The sequence below is a fragment of the Gossypium hirsutum genome, chromosome A12 (assembly GCF_007990345.1).
Source record: "Gossypium hirsutum isolate 1008001.06 chromosome A12, Gossypium_hirsutum_v2.1, whole genome shotgun sequence".
In the NCBI taxonomy this organism is placed as follows: Eukaryota; Viridiplantae; Streptophyta; class Magnoliopsida; order Malvales; family Malvaceae; genus Gossypium; species Gossypium hirsutum.
Window position 1 is genome coordinate 6,172,056 of NC_053435.1, and position 21,431 is coordinate 6,193,486.

Sequence of the window (21,431 nt, forward strand, 5' to 3'; positions counted from 1 at the left end):
TATTTGGAATTTTGCTTTTTAGTTTGAATGGATGTCGTAGTTGACTCCGATGCCATAATTTGCATTCAGCCAGAAGTGCTGGCCAATCGGGAGATGTGGGATGCCAATGTGTTGTTGGTAGTGTATGCGACAGTGGAAATGCACGAATCAGACCTGGTGTTGCGACAGTTTGGGTGGATACAATGAAATTCGCTGCCACCGCGAGACTTGAATGACCTGCAAAAGGTGGACATACGGGGGAAGAACAATAACAATTAAGCGCAACGACATGAGGAGCACATCGAGGCTTGGGAGCGCAAGATACAATCCTTACCTGTCTATGAACCATTTTTCTCAACGGACACGACGGTAGTTTTCGAGTACATGTCATGGTTCAGACTCGCTGGCAAGTCGTATTTTCTATCACCGAAGAACAGAAGGCAAATTCGGCGCAAGAGGGCACGATGATCGCCATAACAGCAGCATAGGATGGGACACAGTCGCACAATGGGATCGTCATCGATAGAAGAGTACTGCATGTGTCTATGTAATAGATGTGAAAAGCCCCGAATTTAGGCTTAGAAGTATTGGGCCTTGAGTATGGGTCCGTAGGGAGGTTGTATATAAGTAGTTAATTGTGCAAGGAAATGAAACAACTGTGTATCTGCTTCAGTGGTTAAGTGCTCTGTGAAGTGTCTGAGAAATCTTGGGTTCAAACTTGGGCTTTAGCAAAAATTTTGGTTTTAAGTGAATAAAACCCTAGATGCTTGGATGATGGCCTTTTAAATTATTGTGTTAAGTAAATGACACAATGAAGCATGTTGTCTAGTGGTTGTGGAGTCATTAAGGTTACAAGGGAGCCTGGGTTCAAATCTTGGCTCTTGTAATTTATTTTAGTGTTCCAGGACTTGAACCTAGGCTCCTTTGCAACCTTAATGACGCCACAACTGCTAGACCACATGCTTCCTTGTGTCATTTACTTAACACAATAATTTAAAAGGCCATCATCCATGCATCTAGGGTTTTATTCACTTAAAACTAAAATTTTTGCTAAAGCCTAGGTTTGAACTTAAGATTTCTCAAACACTTTACAGAGCACTTAACCACTAAAGTAGATACATAGTTGTGTCATTTCCTTGCACAATTAACTACTTATATACAACCTCCCTACGGACCCATAATCAAGGCCCAATACTTTTAGGCCCAAATTCGGGGCGTTACAACTCTACCCCCTTTAAGAAATTTCGGCCTCAAAATTTACCTGTTCAGAATAAGTGAGGGTATTGCTGCTGCATCGCCTCATCAGGCTCCCACGTGGCTTCCTTTGAACCATGATTACTCCAAAGCACTTTGACCAGTGGAACAAATTTCTTTCTTAATACCTTAACATCACGATCCAATATCTACACCTGTTCCTCCTCGATAGTCAAATTAGGTCTAACCTCGATTTCTTCAACTGATACAATGTGCAAGGGATCAGAACAGTACAGCCTCAGTATTGAAACATGAAACACATTATGACTCCCATCTAACTCTAGAGGCAACTCAAGTTAATACGCGACTGGTCCCACCCACCTAAGTATTCGGTAAGGTCCAATAAAACTACAACCATACAATGCCTCGAATGGTGCCATTCGAATACTGGACTGGTAGTTGTTGTTATAAGCAAACTCCGCCAACGGTAAATAATCCTCCTAGCTACCTCTAAAATCAATTACAAAACCTGCTAACATGTTTTCCAGTATTTGAATCACCCTCTCTGACTACCCATCTGTCTGAGGGTGGAACGCAGTACTGAAATCCAGCCTTGTACCCAAATCCTCGCGTAATTTTTCCAGAATCGAGATGTGAATCTAGGATCTCTGTCAGATATGATAGAAATATGTACACTATGCGGTCTTACAATTTCAGCCACATACAACTTGGCCAATTTCTGTAACAAATAATCCGTACGGACATGTATAAAATGGGCAGATTTAGTCAATCGGTCCACAATCACCCATATCGAATCCTTCTTAGTCGGCGTCAAGGGTAGCCCACTCACAAAATCTATAGTTACCCTCTCCCACTTCCAGAGTGGAATTTTAATTGGTTGTAATAACCTAGAAGGTAATTGATACTCAACCTTAACTTGCTGGCATGTCAGGTACTTACTCACATACTCAGTAACTTCACGTTTCAACCCTAGCCACCAGTACAGCTCACGAAAATCTCGATATAACTTGTTTCTGCCTGCCTCAGATCAGAATCCCTCGGTATACATACTCTTCCATGGAAGCATAATACTCCTTTCTCATTTAGCCCAAAATATGTGGTCTCACCATTCTCAACTTGTCCAAAATGAGAAGCTAGCGACTCATCTAGCAACTGTTTCTCCTTAATTTAATCAATCCAAGTCGGTCTCCCTTGTAGTTCAACTAACAGGCTACCATCATCGAACAGGCTGAGACGAGCAAACATTGCTCTCAAATCAGATACAACCCTACGACTCAGTGAGTCAGCTACCACATTAGCTTTACCAGTGTGATAATTAATTGAACAATCGTAGTCCTGAAGTAACTTTATCCACCTTCGTTTCCTAAGATTCAACTCCTTTTGAGTAAGAAGATATTTGAGGCTTTTATGATCTGTGTAAATAATTGCCTTTTCACCATATAAGTAATGTCTCCAAATCTTCAGTGCAAACACCACCGCAACTAATTCCAAGTCATGAGTGAGGTAATTTGTCTCGTGAAGCTTGAGCTGACGAGACGCATAAACAACCACCTTACCATTTTGCATAAACACACAACCCAAGCCAATGTGCGACGCATCACTGTAAACAGTAAATTCCTTCCCAGACTCTGGCTGTATCAAAACAAGGGCCTTAGTCGAAACATCCTTCAATTTCTCAAAACTCTCTTACTGCTTATCAGTCCAATTAAACGGTACCCCTCTACGCAGTAACTTAGTCAGAGGTGCAGCAATCAATGAAAATCCTTCAACAAAACGTCTGTAATACCCAGCCAAACCAAAAAAGCTTCGAACCTCAGATACCGTCTTCGGTGGTTTCCAATCCACTACAGCTTCAATTTTCTAAGGATCCACCCTAATTCCCTCTGCCGACACTACATGTCCCAGAAATGTCACTTCTCGCAGCTAGAATTCACACTTGCTGAACTTTGCATAAAGCTGCTTTTCCCTTAGAACTTGCAAAACAATACGAAGATGTGCATCATGCTCCTCGTCGGTTCTTGAATACACCAAGATATCTTTTATAAAAACAACTACGAACTGATCTAAATAAGACTGGAATACTCGGTTCATTAGATCCATGAAAGTTACTGGTACATTCGCCAACCCAAACGGCATCACCAGGAACTCGTAATAACCATAACGAGTTTTAAACACAGTTTTATACACGTCAGCCTCCTTAACCTTTAGCTGATGATACCCAGACTGAATATCTATCTTAGAGAAAATCGTAGCTCCTCACAGCTGGTCAAACAGATCATCGATCCTCGGTAAAGGGTACTTATTCTTGATAGTCAGCTTGTTCAATTGACGATAATCAATGCACATGCACATGGATCCATCCTCCTTTTTAAAAAACAACACCAGTGCTTCCTATCGAGACACACTCGGTTGAATGAATCCTCGATCCAATAGCTCTTGAATTTGAGCCTTTAGCTCTACCAGCTCTTTCGGTGCCATCCTATAAGGGGCAATGGACACTGGAGCTATTCCAGGTAGGAGTTCAATACCGAATTCAACCTTAATATATGGAGGCAATCCCGGAAGCTCTTCAGGAAATACATCTAAAAACTCTTTGACAGTTCTGACATCTCTCACAGAAGGACCTTTAGAATCGAAAATACTAATATATGCTAGGAACGCCTCGCAACATTTTCGAACCAGCTTCTCGGCCCTTAACGTAGAAATCACATTAGACAAATAATCTCTTCGCTCCTCCTACCACTGTTACCTCCTCATCCTCTGTAGACTTCAACACCATATGCTTGGCAGCACAATCCAATTTCGCACGGTGTTTCACTAGCCAATCCATGCCCAACATAATATTAAATTCCCCAAATGACAGTTCTATCAAATTTGTCAAAAGGACTACCCCTTGGACTTCTAAGGGCACATCTCTGAACAACTTACTCACCCCAACCGATTGTCCCAGTAGACTCAACATAGACATTTCACTAACTGTATTTTCAGACTAAATATCTAATGTCTCAGACACAGTACACGCAACATACGAATGTGTAGACCCAATATCAATTAAAGAAGTGTATGGTAAATTATAAATCAGGAACGTACTAGTTATGACGTAAGGGGTATCCCCATCCTCTTGGAGACAAGCAACATAGACTAAGGCTGGCTGTCTCACCTCAGTGTTTCCAACACCTTTGCTTGGTGCTTCACGACCTCGACCAAACCCGTTTCCACCTCTGACATAACGTCGGCCTCTCGATGGTTGTTGACCACCTCTCACAGGCTGAATACGACCCTGTCATCAGCTTGCATCTGAGTAAACCCTTGAGTACAGTTCTTAACCTGATGATCCATAGACCCATATTTAAAGCATGCCCCAGTTTGTTTCCAACACTCACCCTAGTGTGCTCTCCTACAATTAGCGTAAGGCTGCAGTCTTGCAACAATACCAAAAATTGCTCGGACTGGCCCATCAAACCTGGCCCTCTTTACAAGCCTTCCAAAAAGAACCTGAGGCGCTCAGACTTTTATTTTTGACCCTATCTTTCTCACTGTTTTGGCACTCAGAGCACTTCACTTCCTCAGTAATTTTTACTTTTTCCACAAGGGCAGCAAAGTTCCGCTCTCTCTACGGGGCTATCAGAATACGTAACTCGTCTTAGAGGCCATCCTCAAACTGTACACAGTATTCATAGTCAGTTGCCACTATCCCGCCTGTATACCGACTCAACCGCAAAAACTCTGTCTCGTACTCCACCATGATTTTATTCCCCTGAGTCAAATTCAGAAATTCTTTCATTCAGGCGTCTACATAACTTGCGCCTACATACTTCCCTGAAAAGGCTGCTTTGAAGAAATCCCATGTCAAATGGTCAGCTTGCGTACCTTCTCTCACAGTGAGCCACCATTGGTAGGTCTCATCAGGAAATAAAGACACTACCCCTTTTAATTTTTTCTCTGAAGTACAGTCAAGGTCATCCATTACTCACTTGATAGTCTCTAACCAATATTCTACCACATTCGGGCCTACACCCGAAACACCTTTAAAAATTTTCGCTCCATTAGATCGGAGTCGCTCCGAAATTGACCTCCGGCCTACAGATCCAATACTTGCTCTAGCATTGCTTGAGCTAAAGCATCATCCTCAGCTGCTCGGTCATGAGACCCTGACCTAGTTACTGGAGAGGCTACTGCCTCCCTAGCCGGCATGTGGCCCGATGCTGAAAACCTAGCTCTGGCACTTCCTCGGCCTCTACCGCGACCTCGTGTACCCCTTCCGCGAGTACCTCTCGTGCTCATATCTATAGCGAATTGTCTGTTTTAAAGTCTTATGAATCAGTTTATAATTTCAATAATTAATAACAATGTGTTATGAACATTAGCAGTTAGAGTTTGTTTTCGCAGAACAGAATCTTCTACAGTTGTTAGTCTTCTATAATCTCAGTCTACTCTAATTACAGAGTTTCAGTGTAATTCTACTACCTATGGTAGTCTTCAATAATACATTTCAGTTCATAACAATAATCAGTGTAAAAAAAACTTACCGATTTAGTGCCGGAGAGTCAGTGTGCCATATTACCAGCCACAACATTTTACATTCAAATCCAAAAAAACCCATTCCACAGCTGAGTTTTGTAACCTGGTTCTGATACCACTAAATGTAACACCCCAAACCCGGCTTAGATGCTACAGCCAAATCTGATGTGTTGCATCAAAGCGTCGTTCAAAAATTGAGTTGTCGATAAAAGTTTATTTCTAAAAGTAAAACTTTTTGTACAGGGTTAGTAAATCATCTCGTCACATACGTTTGCTCAAAATATTTGCCTTTAGGATATTAATTCAACTTAAATCGCAGAAACTCTTTTGAAAACTTTGTTATTTAAAGCTCGTGTTCTTTAGAAAATCGTGAATAGTTTGAAAACTCAAATTTTCCTAGACTAGTAGTTTAATATAAGAAATCGAAAGCCTATTAAAAGTTAAAAAACCCCAAATGGCCTTATTACATAACTAAAACCCAAATATGAAAGCTTAAATAAATTGAGTTATTAACAACACTGAGTCTCTCGCGGCTCTAAATCGTTTAAGGCTGTGGATTACCTGCACAGTTAAAAGAAGGGTGAGTTTACGAAAACTCAGTGTGTAGTCCTTATCAGTCAACAGTAACAGTGCATACAGTAACGGTTTGGGCCTAAGCCCTATTCATTAACAGTACAGTCTGGGCCTAAACCCTATACAGTAACAGTGTGGGCCTATGCCCAAAACAGTATAATCATAACACAGGTATACAACCCAACCCAATCCATCCTACTCACCACCAGTACCAACCAACTCACCATGTGGGGATTAAATCGACCCACCCAGCCAACTCACTAATATCGCAACACAACTGCTAATAGTAACGCAACAAAACTGCTAATAGTGGTAAACATGGCGTAGCCACTAATATCAGAATACGTGACAAAGCCATCAGAACAATACTTCCTTCAAATCAGAATCCCAACCCCAATGCAGTAGCCATGTCATAATATTTTGTTGCAAGGTTTCATACTTAGATACGGTCATACATATATCACACACTCATCAATTAACCTACCTCTAAGGTATAATAGTCATTTCCACCCATTAGGGGTAGAATAGTCATTTTTTACCCCTCAGGGGTATTTTGGTCATTTTACCCTCTAGAGTCTCGGTACAGATAATCAACCTCTCAAAAGGTCCACAGTCGACTCGAGCGACTTAAGTAACCTAAACAGACCTAACGATGTAAATGGGCCTAAGACCCATTATTAGGCCCAAGTGGGCCCACACGCTCGTGTGACCCACTTAGCCCAAATTTAGCTACGGCTATGTGACCTACATAGCCTAGTCTAAAATTTATCACTTATCTGGATTTAATCTGTGTGGGGCCTACGAGCTCGTTGGGCCTTCTCGGCCCATTTCGGCCCAACGAAGCCCTTAACGACCTATGCCATGCACATGGCATGACAAGCCTAACTACTTCCCACCTATCAGTTAGATTTACACAAGCGGGCCAGTACCGATGATGGGTGCGATCCCAGAGGCTACCATGACACTTAATCATGGATAATATTTCTGGTCCCTTATCCGATATGACACATATGTCAGGCTAGAAGCAAATATGGAAGTGCAATCGACTGAGGAAGAAATCTTAGTCATCTATTGTTTCTCCAAGAGTTATCACAAATGCTACTGGCAGAATCCTCTAATTATTGTCCGAAGCAACGACAAGCAACAAATGATGTTGATACCTCTCGTACAACCAGTTGCCATCAATTTGGACTAAGGGCTTACAATGCTGAAAAGTGTCTCTGCATTGTTCAAAGGTCTAAAAGATTCGATGGAACACTCTTTTCCCGGGGACCCATCGATCGCCCAAGTACGCTAGGTGTGTTTCCAGATCATTTGTGGAAGTTGATACGTATTGGTGCAATACCTGACACCATTGTCATAAATAGTTGTACGAATTGTCCCACTTATGATGCAACTTATCCACGATATTCTGTTTCACAACCCACTCTTTATAGTACATTAGAGTGTACTCGTACTAGGAGCGAATGTTCGCAATCAACATTGTGATTGGGATCCTAGGACTCGCATTTACCATCAGTAGGATAATTTCAAAAATCATGTCCAAATCTAGCCTTGGATGGTCTTAACTTGCACCTACCACAATGTAATAGCTCACTTTCAGTGAAATTGAAATCGTAATTCTAGGACCACAAATCCGACTCCGGAAGAGAAATTTATTTTAATATTATTTTATGATCTACAGTATTATAGAAATATCGTGTAAAAATTTCATAGAGAAATTTTATTGATTACATGTTTAAGTTTGATAGAAAGGACCAAATTGCATAAGATGCAAAAGTTGAGTTCTAGTAGCTATAAGTATCAAATAGCTATGAAATTCAAAGTTGGAGGTCCTTATATAGAAAATAGACCATTAAAAGGAGTTAGTAGATAAGTATGATGATTCATCCATGTAAAATTAAATAAAGAAAAGGACTGATTTGGAAAGTAAAATAATAAAAGGTGATAAATTAATAAAATAAGAAAATATCATCATTTTTTATCTCATCTTTCCCAAATAAAACATGAAAACCCTATTTTTGGAAGCTTGAAGATGGACAAACTTATTTGGCTTGATTAGGTATGGATTCTTATCCGATTTTTAGTAATTTTTATATTTCTGAGATTGTAATAGCTTAATCGAGCTATTTTGGGGATTAATTTGAAATTTTATTAAAGTATTAAAAATTTTCCAAGGATAAGTATGCTGGAATTTTGAAGTTCGTGGTAGAAAATGAAAGGTTGTTGATAGCTAAGCAACTTTTGTAATGGAAAATTTGATGAAATTATGATTTAGGGACTAAATTGACAAGTTGTAAAATTTATGAAAAAAATCTAATTTTTGTGAAATACATGGGCTGTTATTGTGACATGTAAAAATCGGCCAGGCTTGGAATAAGGATTAAATTGCATGAATTTCATTTTTCGAGCCTAGGGACGAAATCATAATTAATTAAAAGTATAGGGGTAAAATAGTAATTTTTCCAAAAACATGTATTGGACTGAATCGAATGTGAATTATATTAAATTGAGTTAAATTTACTCGTATAGACCTCGTACAGAGTTAGATAGAGGAAAAAAAATATCGGATTAGTAGTCTTTGTAAACACGAACATTGTCGAGGTAAGTTCATGTAACTAAATTGTATGTTTATATTTTTGAATTGAATGTTGTGTATCTGAATTGAAATTGTGTAATTGACATGTACGAAAATTAATCGCATATCCGATAATGTCTGACAAGTATTAAGCCCCATTTGAATAAATGAAATTTGATGGATACAGGGTTCCCGTTTGGTTGTGATGTTGCATATGTTGCAAACACACCACAGCTCAAAAGAGCGTCCCGTTATTAGCCCTTGTGAGCTTCCCATTATATGGTTCAGCGAGCTTCCTGTTAATAGCTCTTCGGCATCCCGATCGGTTGTGATCCTGCTTATGTCACACACACACCGCAACTTTTATGAGTGTCCTGAATAAAGGCTCTTTATGAGCTTCCCGATTAATGGCTCTCCAGAGCTCCCCGATATTGGCTCACTTGAAACTTTCTGTTAATGGCTTTCCAGAGCTTCCCGATTAATGACTTTTCAGAGCTACCCGTTATTGGCTTACATGAGCTTCCCGTTATATGGCTCGAAAGAGCTTCCCGTTTAAATGCTCAATGAGCATTCCTGAATACGAATTGACGGATAATACGAATTGATGGAATACAGTTTTGTACACTTTATTATTACTTAGATATGTCTGAAATACATGGAAATGATTTGTACATGTTACGTGGATATATGATGTGAAAAAAAATATAGGAACATGGAAATTATATCACTAGATATATTAAAGCATGATGTACTTGATACATGAATATGAAACATGCTTGATGACTTTGTTCATTCATGATATATTAAAATATGTGATGGAAAACATATGTGTATGAATCTTGATTGATGTTTGTGAAAATTTGTGATTGTGAGTTGTTATATAGGTTACATGACTAACATGGTTATTAAGGATATGTGTTTAAGCATTTGGCCAACACGATTTGGAATGAATTGTATGTTTACCTTATATATAAAATATTAGTAAGTTAAATTCCAGGTTATACGAACTTACTAAGCTTAAAAGCTTACTCTATTTTGTTTTCCCCATTTTCTAGTACTTCAGAAGCTCGTTGAGTTGGAAGCTTGGCGGAGATACTTCACATTATCTATCGGCCTAGTCAGTACAAAAGGTAAATTAATCCCGGTTATAATGGTATGTATAGGTTAATTAATCAATGTTGACATGTAAATGTTGAATTGTGATTAGCCATTGGAATGGCTAATATTTTATGTACTTTGGTATGTATAAATATGGCCTTGTTTTGGTTTATATGTATTAACATGGTAAAGTGATGGTAAGATTATAGAACTGTTGATGGATAAGTTATGATAGAATGTTTGGCATAAGTTTGCAAACATGTGATTTGATTAATATGGTAGGTTTGGATACTAAGATGTATATGGTAAAATGACATGCTTAAAACTTGGTTTTGGTTTGATTTGAATGCCTCGATATAGCATGCTAATGTCTAAAATGATTGACAAAGTTGATGGTAAATTTTGGGTTAGAAATGTGGCTTGGAAATGACCTATTTTCGTCCATATGGCCAGAGACACGGGCGTGTGTCTCAGCCGTGTGTGACACATAGCCTAGAACACGGGCGTGTGATTTTTCCATGTGTTCCCTGCATCCTTAAAATTGAGAAACAAAATGCTCAAGTAATTTCACATGGGCAGAGACATAGATGTGTGTCTCAGCTGTCTATGGCACACGGCCTAGCACACGAATGTGTAACTTGGCCATATGACCCAAGTCAGAGAGTTACACAGGCATGACATGGGTTAAGACACAGCTGTGTGCCTCACATCGAATGCCCACATGGCCTGAAATACGGGCGTGTGCCCCCTGCACCTAGGAAATATTTTGAAATTTTACAAAAAATTCTCCGAGTTCCCGACTTAGTCCCGACTTATTTGTATTACATATTTTGGGCCTCGAGGGCTTTTATAAGGGACTTAATGATCAATTTTTTATATGAATATCGTATAATGTGAAATGTCTGTTATCTAATCTTTAATATCTGGCAATGCTCCGTAACCATGTTCTCGCGATAGATTTGGGTTAGGGGTGTTACACGTAACATAAGTATGTGGACAGGAATATTTTTTATCGTTTGCATCCCGATTTTCTTATAGAGAGACGAAATTATTTTCCACTTACACCCGTACTCCCCAATTATTTTGTATAATGTGCTTCTCAGGTATCCTGAAAAGTTGCTTGTACCCTCAACAGGAAAGAAATTTTTTCGAAAGGAAGGCTCATCCAGTTGGCTGTGTTTTCTTTAACAAAATTCTTCTTCCCATAATTAAAGTCTGATGTTTCGTATTTTTTTAGCTGCTTTAATCACATTTCGAATATGTTATTCTCTCCTGCAATGCATTTTTAATGAAAGATTTTTTTTGCAAACAGACCCTTTCCTGCGCTTAAAAAAGGGTCTCACACACCAAGCTTCAATTGCCCCTCAAACATCTTTTACCACACACTCTCCACCTCTACTTCATAAATTATTTTTTGATCCTAACAATCCGATCGCTAAAAATATTTCTTTAATGTTCAAGATATTTTTGAGTCGTCAGTGATGCGATATCACTCTGAACCACACATATTTCATATATCATGTCGATTGGAGACCATTACCTCCGAAGCCTATCGCAAGGAAGTCAAGTTCGGGGTGGTTTTGCTTTCTACGGTCAAGGTTGGAAGCCTACGTGGAGGCTTTAATCGATGACCGTTATGCGATAATGGATCGGGGTATAACGATTGAGTTAGTTGAAGGTCATTACTCGGCCATGAGCTTAATTTTTTCGGATACCCAAAAATGTGCCCTATAAATACCATACAGAAGTTTGAGGGCATATTCATACGAAAAACCTCTAGGACTTACCGCTATAATCGGTATAATTTTTTTCTTTATTTCCAGGCAATCAGTACCTTTAACCTTCCTTCTTATTCTAATGTCAGAATCATTATGGACGCAAGAGAACTTAGGTGGGGAGCAGCTGTTACGATGCAGTAAAGATGATGCTCTTTTCAGGGCAACGACATTTTTCTTTATTAAACAAGCCATTAGTAACTACAATAGCTGTTTGTCTGACTTTGACCTCTACTGTGCTGGAACATCCACTCTCCACCTGAAAGCCCTCTTGTATCCACCTCGGTGTCAGCCTTCGGATAATAATGAAAGGTCAAAGATATCGACTATTTGGAAATAAAGAAAAAAATTACGTTGATTACACCAGAAGTCCCCAAAGTTTTTCCATATGATTATGACATCAATCTTATGTATGGTATATATAAGGCATCGTTTGTGGGTATCCAAAAAGCTTGAACTCCTGACCGTGTAACGACCATCACCTGGCCCCCCGATTATACTCGAACCCGTGACCCAATCACGACTGTTGACTAAGACCTTTACCTAGACTTCGACCTCTAATCTTATCAGGCATTATTACCCCCGAAACTAGATTTCCCCACGATAGGTTTCTGAGGTGGTGGTCCTATCCTGCCATGACATATGAAATGTATGTGTTCTGAAACTCGTTATCACATCCTCGACCCCTCAAATCTACTTATAAACTTTTACACTTTCAGTAGAAAACCCTAAACCCTTCCAAAAATTAAACTAGCCCTAAACCCTTCCAAAAATAAAACTAATTAGGGTTTTTAGGAGAGAGAAATGGAAAGCGAACCCAAGCTTTCCTACAACTTGTGCAGAAAGCGCACCTAGCTGGACGTATTTCCTTCTCTCCTAAAATCGGCCTATTTCCCTGAATAAAAAAAACAACCCAAATGTCTAATTAAAAAACGAAATCAACATATTCTGCTTATTTTACCAGATATTTTTATAATAATATATATTTTGAACAAAAAATAATTAAAGAAGCCACCACGTGACATCTTGTGATTGGTGGAAATTTTTTCTTAATGTTTATTTAAGAATTAGACTAAAAACATAATAGAAGAATATTTTAGGTATTAAAGTAGGAAAATAAGTATACTTTAAGGGCTAAATTATGAATTAAGCATTTTTTTTACTTTTTGGGTTAAAATATGCTATTAGTCCTTGTACTCCTACAAAATTTAAGATTTAATCCCTATATTTAAAATTTAAAAATTCAAATTTTTTTTTTACTTTTTCAATTTAAAAAACCGTAGTTAAGTAATCATCAACATCAATAGTAGTTTTTGTCAAAATTTGTCAACTTAACATGTTAATTTATTATTAATCATATATCACGTCATATGAAAATAGTCTACTCAATTATAACAGAAAATACTAATAGTGTTAATATTGGACTTGGACTTTATCATAAAGAGCATTTAATTGTTAAGCTTTTTAAGTGCAAAGACTAAATCTTATATTTTGTCAAAGTACAGGGACTAACCATGGAATTTAACTTTTTTTTTTGGTACAAAGTGTGAAAAAGGTAGACGTTGCCAATCGAATTCCTAATTAATTAATCGTTGGGACTAAACCAATGGTCTCGTTTTCCAAATCATTGAGCGATGATCTGCTGCTACTGGTGTTTCGGGCTTTAGAAACATGGTTCTGCGGCGTTGCTTGCTGAATCCCTTGCGTTTTTCGTCTACTTTAACACCCAAAGCAGCTTCTTCTAAAGCCAATGACTTGTATGCAATGAACAAGAAGCTTTCCGATATAGTAAGAACCGGCAAAATTCACGAAGCCAGATCCATGTTTGATAAAATGGGAGAAAGAAACACGGTAACGTGGAATTCCATGATTAGTGGGTATGTTAAACGACGAGAAATGACCCAGGCGCGAAAGCTTTTCGATGAAATGCCTGAGAGAGATATCGTTTCTTGGAACTTGATGATTTCTGGTTACGCTTCATATTTGGGGTACAATTTTCTCGAGGAAGGGAAAAAATTGTTTGAAAAAATGCCCAGGAGAGATGTAGTTTCATGGAATACAATGATTAGCGGGTATGCCAAGAGTGGCAAGATGGATGAAGCCATAAGGCTTTTTGAGAGTATGCCTGAAAGGAATGTGGTTTCTTGGAATGCTATGATTACTGGGTTTTTCCGTAACGGTGATACTTTAAGTGCTACTCAGTATTTTGAGAGGATGCCTGAAAGGGATTCTGCTTCTGTTAATGCATTTGTGTCTGGTTTAGTTCAAAATGGTGAATTGGATGAAGCTGCCAGGGTTTTGATTGAATGTGGGAATAAGGACGGCTGGAGTGAAGATTTGATTCCTTCTTGTAATACTTTGATTGCGGGGTATGGTCAGAAGGGAAGGGTAGATGATGCCCGAAGACTATTTAATCAAATCCCATTTAACAGCGTCCAAGCAGATGGGAGAAATGGGGTGTTTGAAAGGAATGTGGTGACATGGAACTCGATGATCATGTGTCATGTGAAGGCAGGAGATATTTTATCTGCTAGGGAGCTCTTTGATCAAATGGTGGATAAAGATACTATTTCTTGGAATACCATGATTAATGGCTATGTTCAAATATTAGATATGGAGGAGGCCTTAAATCTTTTTAATATGATGCCTAAGCCGGATAACTTGTCTTGGAATTCAATGATATCAGGCTATGCTCAGATGGGTAAGTTAGAGCTTGCTCGTGATTATTTCGAGATGATGCCCCAGAAACATTTGGTTTCATGGAACGCCTTAATAGCAGGGTATGAGAAAAATGAGGATTACAAAGGAGCAATTAAGTTTTTCATACGGATGCTAGGTGAAGGAGAGAAACCTGATAGACACACACTATCTTCAGTTCTCAGTGTCTGTACCGGGCTTGTGGATATGCAATTAGGTATGCAGATTCATCAGCTGGTCTCTAAGACTGTAATTCCAGATGTACCTATACAGAACTCTCTCATTACAATGTATTCAAGATGCGGGGCACTGGTCGAGTCACGGACCATTTTTGATGAGTTGAAATCTCCAAAAGATGTAATCTCTTGGAATGCAATGATCGGAGGATATGCATCACATGGTTTTGCTTTAGAGGCTTTAGGATTCTTTGAATTGATGAAGAAGAACAAAGTTCAGCCAACCTATATAACATTCATTTCTGTTTTGAGTGCATGTAGGCACGCAGGATTAGTTGATGAAGGTTGGGCATATTTTAAGTCCATGGTAAGTGAATATGGCATTGAGCCTGGAATTGAACATTATGCTTCCCTGATTGACAATATGGCTCGACACGGTCAGTTTGAGGAAGCCATGGATTTAATCAAGAGTATGCCGTTTGAGGCAGATAAGGAAGTTTGGGGTGCATTACTAGGTGCTTGTAGGCTGCATAATAATGTAGAGTTAGCTAGAGTTGCTGCTGAAGCATTGATGAGACTGGAACCTGAAAGCTCAGCTCCATATATATTGCTGTACAACATGTATGCTGAAGCAGGACAATGGGATGCTGCAGCAGGAGTTAGAGAAATGATGGAAAAAAACAACATCAGAAAGCAAACAGCATACAGTTCCATAGACTCCTCTTGCTGCTGATCGGAACGATGCATTCCTATCAGTTGGCCACTCCATATTTAATTCACAGCTCTTCATACACACTGAAAGTAAGACTTTAATTTTTGTTTTTTTTTTTTTTCCATTTTGATAGTGTAGCATTGTGCTATGTGTTCTTCATGCACCTGGTAGATTTCCATTTTCTCAATGTTATATTTGTTGTTTTTTGGAATCCAGTTCATTCATTCTTTACCCACATTTATGGCTTTATAATTTAAAGGCTCATTTAACAAAAATTACACTTTAAAGCTTCATTCTTTATAGCAAAGTCTGGCCATTGACAGTAAAATTCAGAATTGGCAACACTGAATTAGCACCCTTCACTATATCTTTCTACGGGGATGGATGTATTAAGGAGGCAGGAGGGGAACTCTTTTTTAAGTACAAGTGTTTTTACTTATTTAAATATTAAATAAATGAAATTGATTTTTATTCTACATAATTTTTAACTTGTATATATGAACTTCAGTTTGGTGTAATTATATACATGAAACTATAATCGTGGTTCAAATGTACATTTGAAACTTTAATTTTAATTTAATCATACACATTTAAAGAAATAAATATATCAATTTATTTTTATATTGAATAAATATAATTATTTTGTATATGCAATATATTAACATAAAATGATGTTATATTAATAATTGTGTAAATAATTTATAAAAATTGGATCAAATTAAAATTTTATGTATAAAATTACACAAAATCAAAATTTATATATAGAATTAGCCGTAGTTCATGTATAATTTTGATATTTATCTCTTGAATATATTTATATACTAAATAAAATTAAATTACCTTTTATATGTCAAAATTGGTTTGTCATTTAAATAAGACAAGCCGTAAAGACATTACTTAAAACTGTTTGTTTTTTCTTAAATACAATTGCTAATCTCTTAAAAAAATGTAATATTACCAGTTAATTTAAAATCAATTTAACCAAAAAAATATTTAAAAGATTGAATTTTAATATAATAATAATTTCATTTTTCACTATTTTTATATAAATGTTTAATAAAATAAATAAAAATGTAATATCTACAATTTGAACACAAGCTTAACGAAGCTTACTTATAAAAATTATTTTACCTATAATTTAATATTTTTATTATTTTATGTAAATATAATTAAAATCGAGTAAAACATTATAAGAGCAAGTATTTGAAATACTGACAATTTACTCTTTTTTTTAATTTTAAAAATAATTTTAAAAAATTGACATGTCTTTTTTTTTAATGTCTATTTTTTAATATTTTATATAAGACACTTGTCAATCCTTAACTTTACTTGTCAAGTATCAAAATGTCACTCACTTTGGACTAGATATTTTTCGATATTATAATTAGGGTAAACTATAAACATAGTTACTTTTGTTTACTTCAGATTACATTTTAGTCATTTATGTTTGAAATGTTACATTTTAGTCACTTATGTTAACGTTTTGTTACGAAGTAGTTACTCTGCCGTTAAGCTCCATTACCTCTCAAACGACAATCCTACGTGACAATCCAAATAGATTTTAAATGCTAACTTGGATGTTTAACTGGGATAAGAATAGTTTTTTTAGTCAAAATGGAAAAGAAAACAAAAAGAAAAAGGAGACAAATGATTTTTTTCAATTCAAGGTGTAATTAATTTAAAATTTTTAATTAATTAAATTTATTTAATTAAAAATTATTCTCGTCCCAGTTGGACATTCAAGTTGGACATTCAAAACCCAGTTGGACTATCACCAGGGGCGAAGCCAGAACAATCTTTTAAGGAGCCGAATGAAATTTTAATTTTTTATAATCTATATCTTTATAATTTTTAAAGGATTAAATCGAATTTTTATAATTTTAAGAGGGCAAAATGCAATTTTACCTTTACTAATTTAAAATTTTAATAAATTTTAAAGGGCCTAAATAGTTATTTTCCATTTTAAGGGAGGTCGGGGCCTTTGCCAACCCCCTAAATTCGCCTTTGACTGCCACGTAGAGTGATCACTTCGTAACAAAACAATAACGTAAGTGAATGCTTAGTAAGCTCATGTAATCTTTAATCATATTAATTCATTTCAAATGTAAAATTTATACATATAAAAAATAATCCAATATTGATACCACAATACTCATGAAGCTATATTCATCAATTCACAAGGTGAATAAATCCTCAGTATTACTTATACATATTGTCCCAAGCTGAGTAGGATTTTATATAACTTCAACTCTTCCAAATTTCTCAATTTTCAAATGCATTTCTTTTCTTTCTACACTTACTCCTTATGCATGACACACAAGTCATAAACTTACCATTCAACCATGGTTACAAACAAGTGCATTTAATCAAGCATTTTTCAAATTGATCACATGATAAGTCATTTCATAAGAAATTGCATAATTTAAAATTTACCACTCTTTCATGAACACAAGTATATTTTCATTTGAGCACTTACCATTTCAATGCATCTTATAATTAAACATATTACCATTCAACCAATAGTTTGGCACTTGCCTAAGCATCAAGTAACAACACTGGTTAGCGTACTTGCACATATTACATATAAATTTAACATTGACAAACTTATTTCTCCACATGTCACACTTAAGTTTACTCATAACAACATACATAATTTCCTTATATCAACATATCAAAGACAATCACATATTTACATGTCATGATGCATATCATTCTCATGTCAGTTTCTTCATAAACATATATTAATATTTCATGTACCATCATTTTCATGAATTTCGTGTATATTTATTCCTGTAACAGCTCATAATCATGAGTATACATAATTATCAAGCAAGTTTTATATACATGTATTTTCCATGTCATGTTTCAATATATCAAATAAATATCATTTCCATGTATTTCAATTATATACCGGTAATAGTTCATTTCAAACTCATGTTATTTCATATCATAACTTTGCCCATTGAATCATTTAAATATCGATGGATACACTTATTTCAGATCAATACCAATAATAACCATAAGTCTTTCAATATTAATTTCATATGTCACTTGCCAAGTGTAACACCCCCTAACCCCGAACCGTCGCCGGAATAAAGTTACGAGGCATTACCAGTCGTATCAGACAACTTATGAATAATTCACAAATAAAATAACATTCATAGCATAATTTAATTACTAAATCCCTATATTGAACTATTCAAATCTAAATCATACATTTAAGTGAAACGGAACTCATTTAAGTACTCCAATTTTTTTTTTTTATAAATTTCGACAGCATTTCTGCTTATTTTTACATAAAACCCCCTGCAATTAAACCATATTCATTTCAAACATAACCAATTCAACTAATTTATTTCACACATTTATTTTCTATCCTAAATACTTTCTAATCAACTTAATCAATATAATATCAATTTAAAATTATCATTGTACTAATTAAATTGAAATGGATAAACTTTTTCATTATAATTTTTTGACTTGAGATACTAATATTTTAAACCATTTATATTCAAAACATAATAACCTTTATACACATCCTATGTACATGCCACATTACCAAAAGAAAATATACATCACCAAAAGTTTGCTGAAGTCGGGTCTGGCTTTGGATGCTGGTTCAGTACTTGGCTTCTACAACCTGCGCACGGAAACAACCGTACGCTGAGTATGCATATACTCAGTGGTATCACTATATTTCAGTTTATAATTAAATACATTAAATCACACACATACTTTTACGTTACAATCATCATCACTTAATGAACAATTAAATCTTTTTATTTTATCATTCGATTATATATATATATCATTCTTATTTCTTTATTTCAATTCTCAACTTTCACATATGTCATATCATTCAAATTTAGTTTTATCACTAGATTTATTTCATTTGCCCCTATTAACTTGACTCGGACTCGGCGGACACACGGATTTCAACCAACACACCAGTACGGCACAATGTGCCTTAACGGTACACAGTACCTAATCAGTAATCAGTAACGGTAGCAGTAGCAGTAACAGTAATAGTATTCAACACACAAAGCGCTGAATCTGTAACAGTAATGGTAACAATATTCGACACACAAAGTGTCGAATCGGTAACAGTAACGGTAACAGTAACAGTAGTCGGCACATAGGTGCCTGATCAGTAAGCCGGCAAAAACCCGTACTCTTTCATATTCTATGGCATGCCAACTATATCCGACTAGCCCGACTAGTTAATAGGGTATTTAAATCATTTTCAGTATAATTTCCATTTCGATTCAATATTAATTATAATTTATTATTTTGATCAATTCTCACAGTAATACAGTAATTCACTTCATTAGAAATTTTACAGTTCAATACAATATACATAACATTATTCAATAATTTCACAGTTTAATTCGGTATTCAAAACAATATTTAGTATCCCATAATTCAGTTCAGTATCAATCTAAATTTTAATACCCAATCACAAATTTTATCAGTTCATTAAATACTTACCTTAAAATACTTACCACACATTCATATTAAATTAAACACATATTAATTATAAAGCTTGAGTTATAGTGATACAAACCAGAATTTTTTTCTTCGGATTTAATCCTCGACGATCTTTCCTTTTCCTTTTTGGGCCGATGCTTCAGGCTCGATATTAGCTACGAACAATTAAAATAATTTCACAATTATTAGCATAACACAATTTAAATGCTGAAATTTTTATCTAACGTTTACTTTAATTTCAATTTAATCCCAACTAAACCTATATATTTTTCTTTCTCAATTCATACCTCTTTGCTACTCAATTTCTTGTCAAACCCACATCTAACTATTTAAATTTTATCATATTTTCATAATTTCGAATTTATTTCAATTTAATCCCTAAAACTCAAAACTTATAGCTTAGTTTACAATTCAATCTTTTATTTAATTCCAATTAAAGTTTCTATGAAATAGACCCCCAATTCTATCATATGTTCAAGGTAACTCATGTTTAGAAATCTACTATCTTTCAAAATTTTAATATAAATCATGACATATTTTGTCCTAGGACTCCAAAAACTTAAAAATTACAAGAAAATGATTAAATTGACTTACCAATTTAATTTTGAACCTTGAAACTAAATTTTCCTTTTTCTTCTTTCTCCCCTATTTCTTCTCTGTTTTCATTTTCATTTCTGTTTCTTTTTAACTCATTTGTTTCTTTTATATAATATAATATAATATAATATAATATAATATAATATAATAATATAATATAATAATATAATATACTTAATTATTAAACAAATATATATATTTTAATCAATAAAATCTTTGATATTTTTCCACGTTAAACCGCCTCAGCTATAGGAAATGGTTTAATTTCCTCTTTAGTCCTTCTAGTTTTTCTTTAATCTATAATTAAACTTTTACCCTTATTCAATTTAATCATTTTTACTAATTACTCTAAATTAAGCTAAATTTACTTAATTAAAACCTAATTAGACACACTACTAGGCTCATAAATATTTTTAATTATTATTTTCAAACTTATTTCACTAAGACGGAGGAATGATAACACACTTTTCCGGTGCCCATGGATTTTGGGTCGTTACACCAAGTCTTTCCGAATCGGAGAACGGGTTACGGATATGAGTACATCATTTTCTTTGTGTCATAGTCCAACTATGGTCTTACACAGCATTGCCATGGCCCAACCATGGTCTTACAGTCGTAGTGCCATAACCCAGTTATGGCCTTATCATCATAATGCCATAGCCCAACTATGGTCTAACATATAAATACTGCCATGGTCCAACCATGGTCATACATTCAAAGTGTCATAACCTAGTTATGGTTATTTCCGTCAATTCATCCTTTACATTAATGCCATAGCCCAACTATAGTCTTACATATAAATACTGCCATGGTCCAACCATGGTCTTACATTTTTAGTGCCATAACCTAGTTATGGTCTTATCCGTCAATTCCTCCTTTACACTGAACAATTGTACTCAATCTCGAGTTCCGTTCACATTGAACATTCACTTCAATTTTTATAACTTAGCAATAATTTTATTTTCAACAATAGATATGAATAAATACATAATACCATTCATCACTTTAATAAATAAACATTA

General features: G+C 35.6%; 1 protein-coding gene across 1 annotated transcript; it reads left to right on the forward strand.

The window, feature by feature from the left end:
- The first annotated feature begins 13,304 nt into the window (after positions 1–13,304).
- LOC107932383 (pentatricopeptide repeat-containing protein At1g62260, mitochondrial) lies at positions 13,305–15,535 on the forward strand. The gene has a single exon (XM_016864356.2). The coding sequence runs from the start codon at positions 13,411–13,413 to the stop codon at positions 15,343–15,345; it is 1,935 nt and encodes a 644-aa protein (XP_016719845.1). The 5' UTR covers positions 13,305–13,410; the 3' UTR covers positions 15,346–15,535.
- Positions 15,536–21,431: the final 5,896 nt, after the last annotated feature.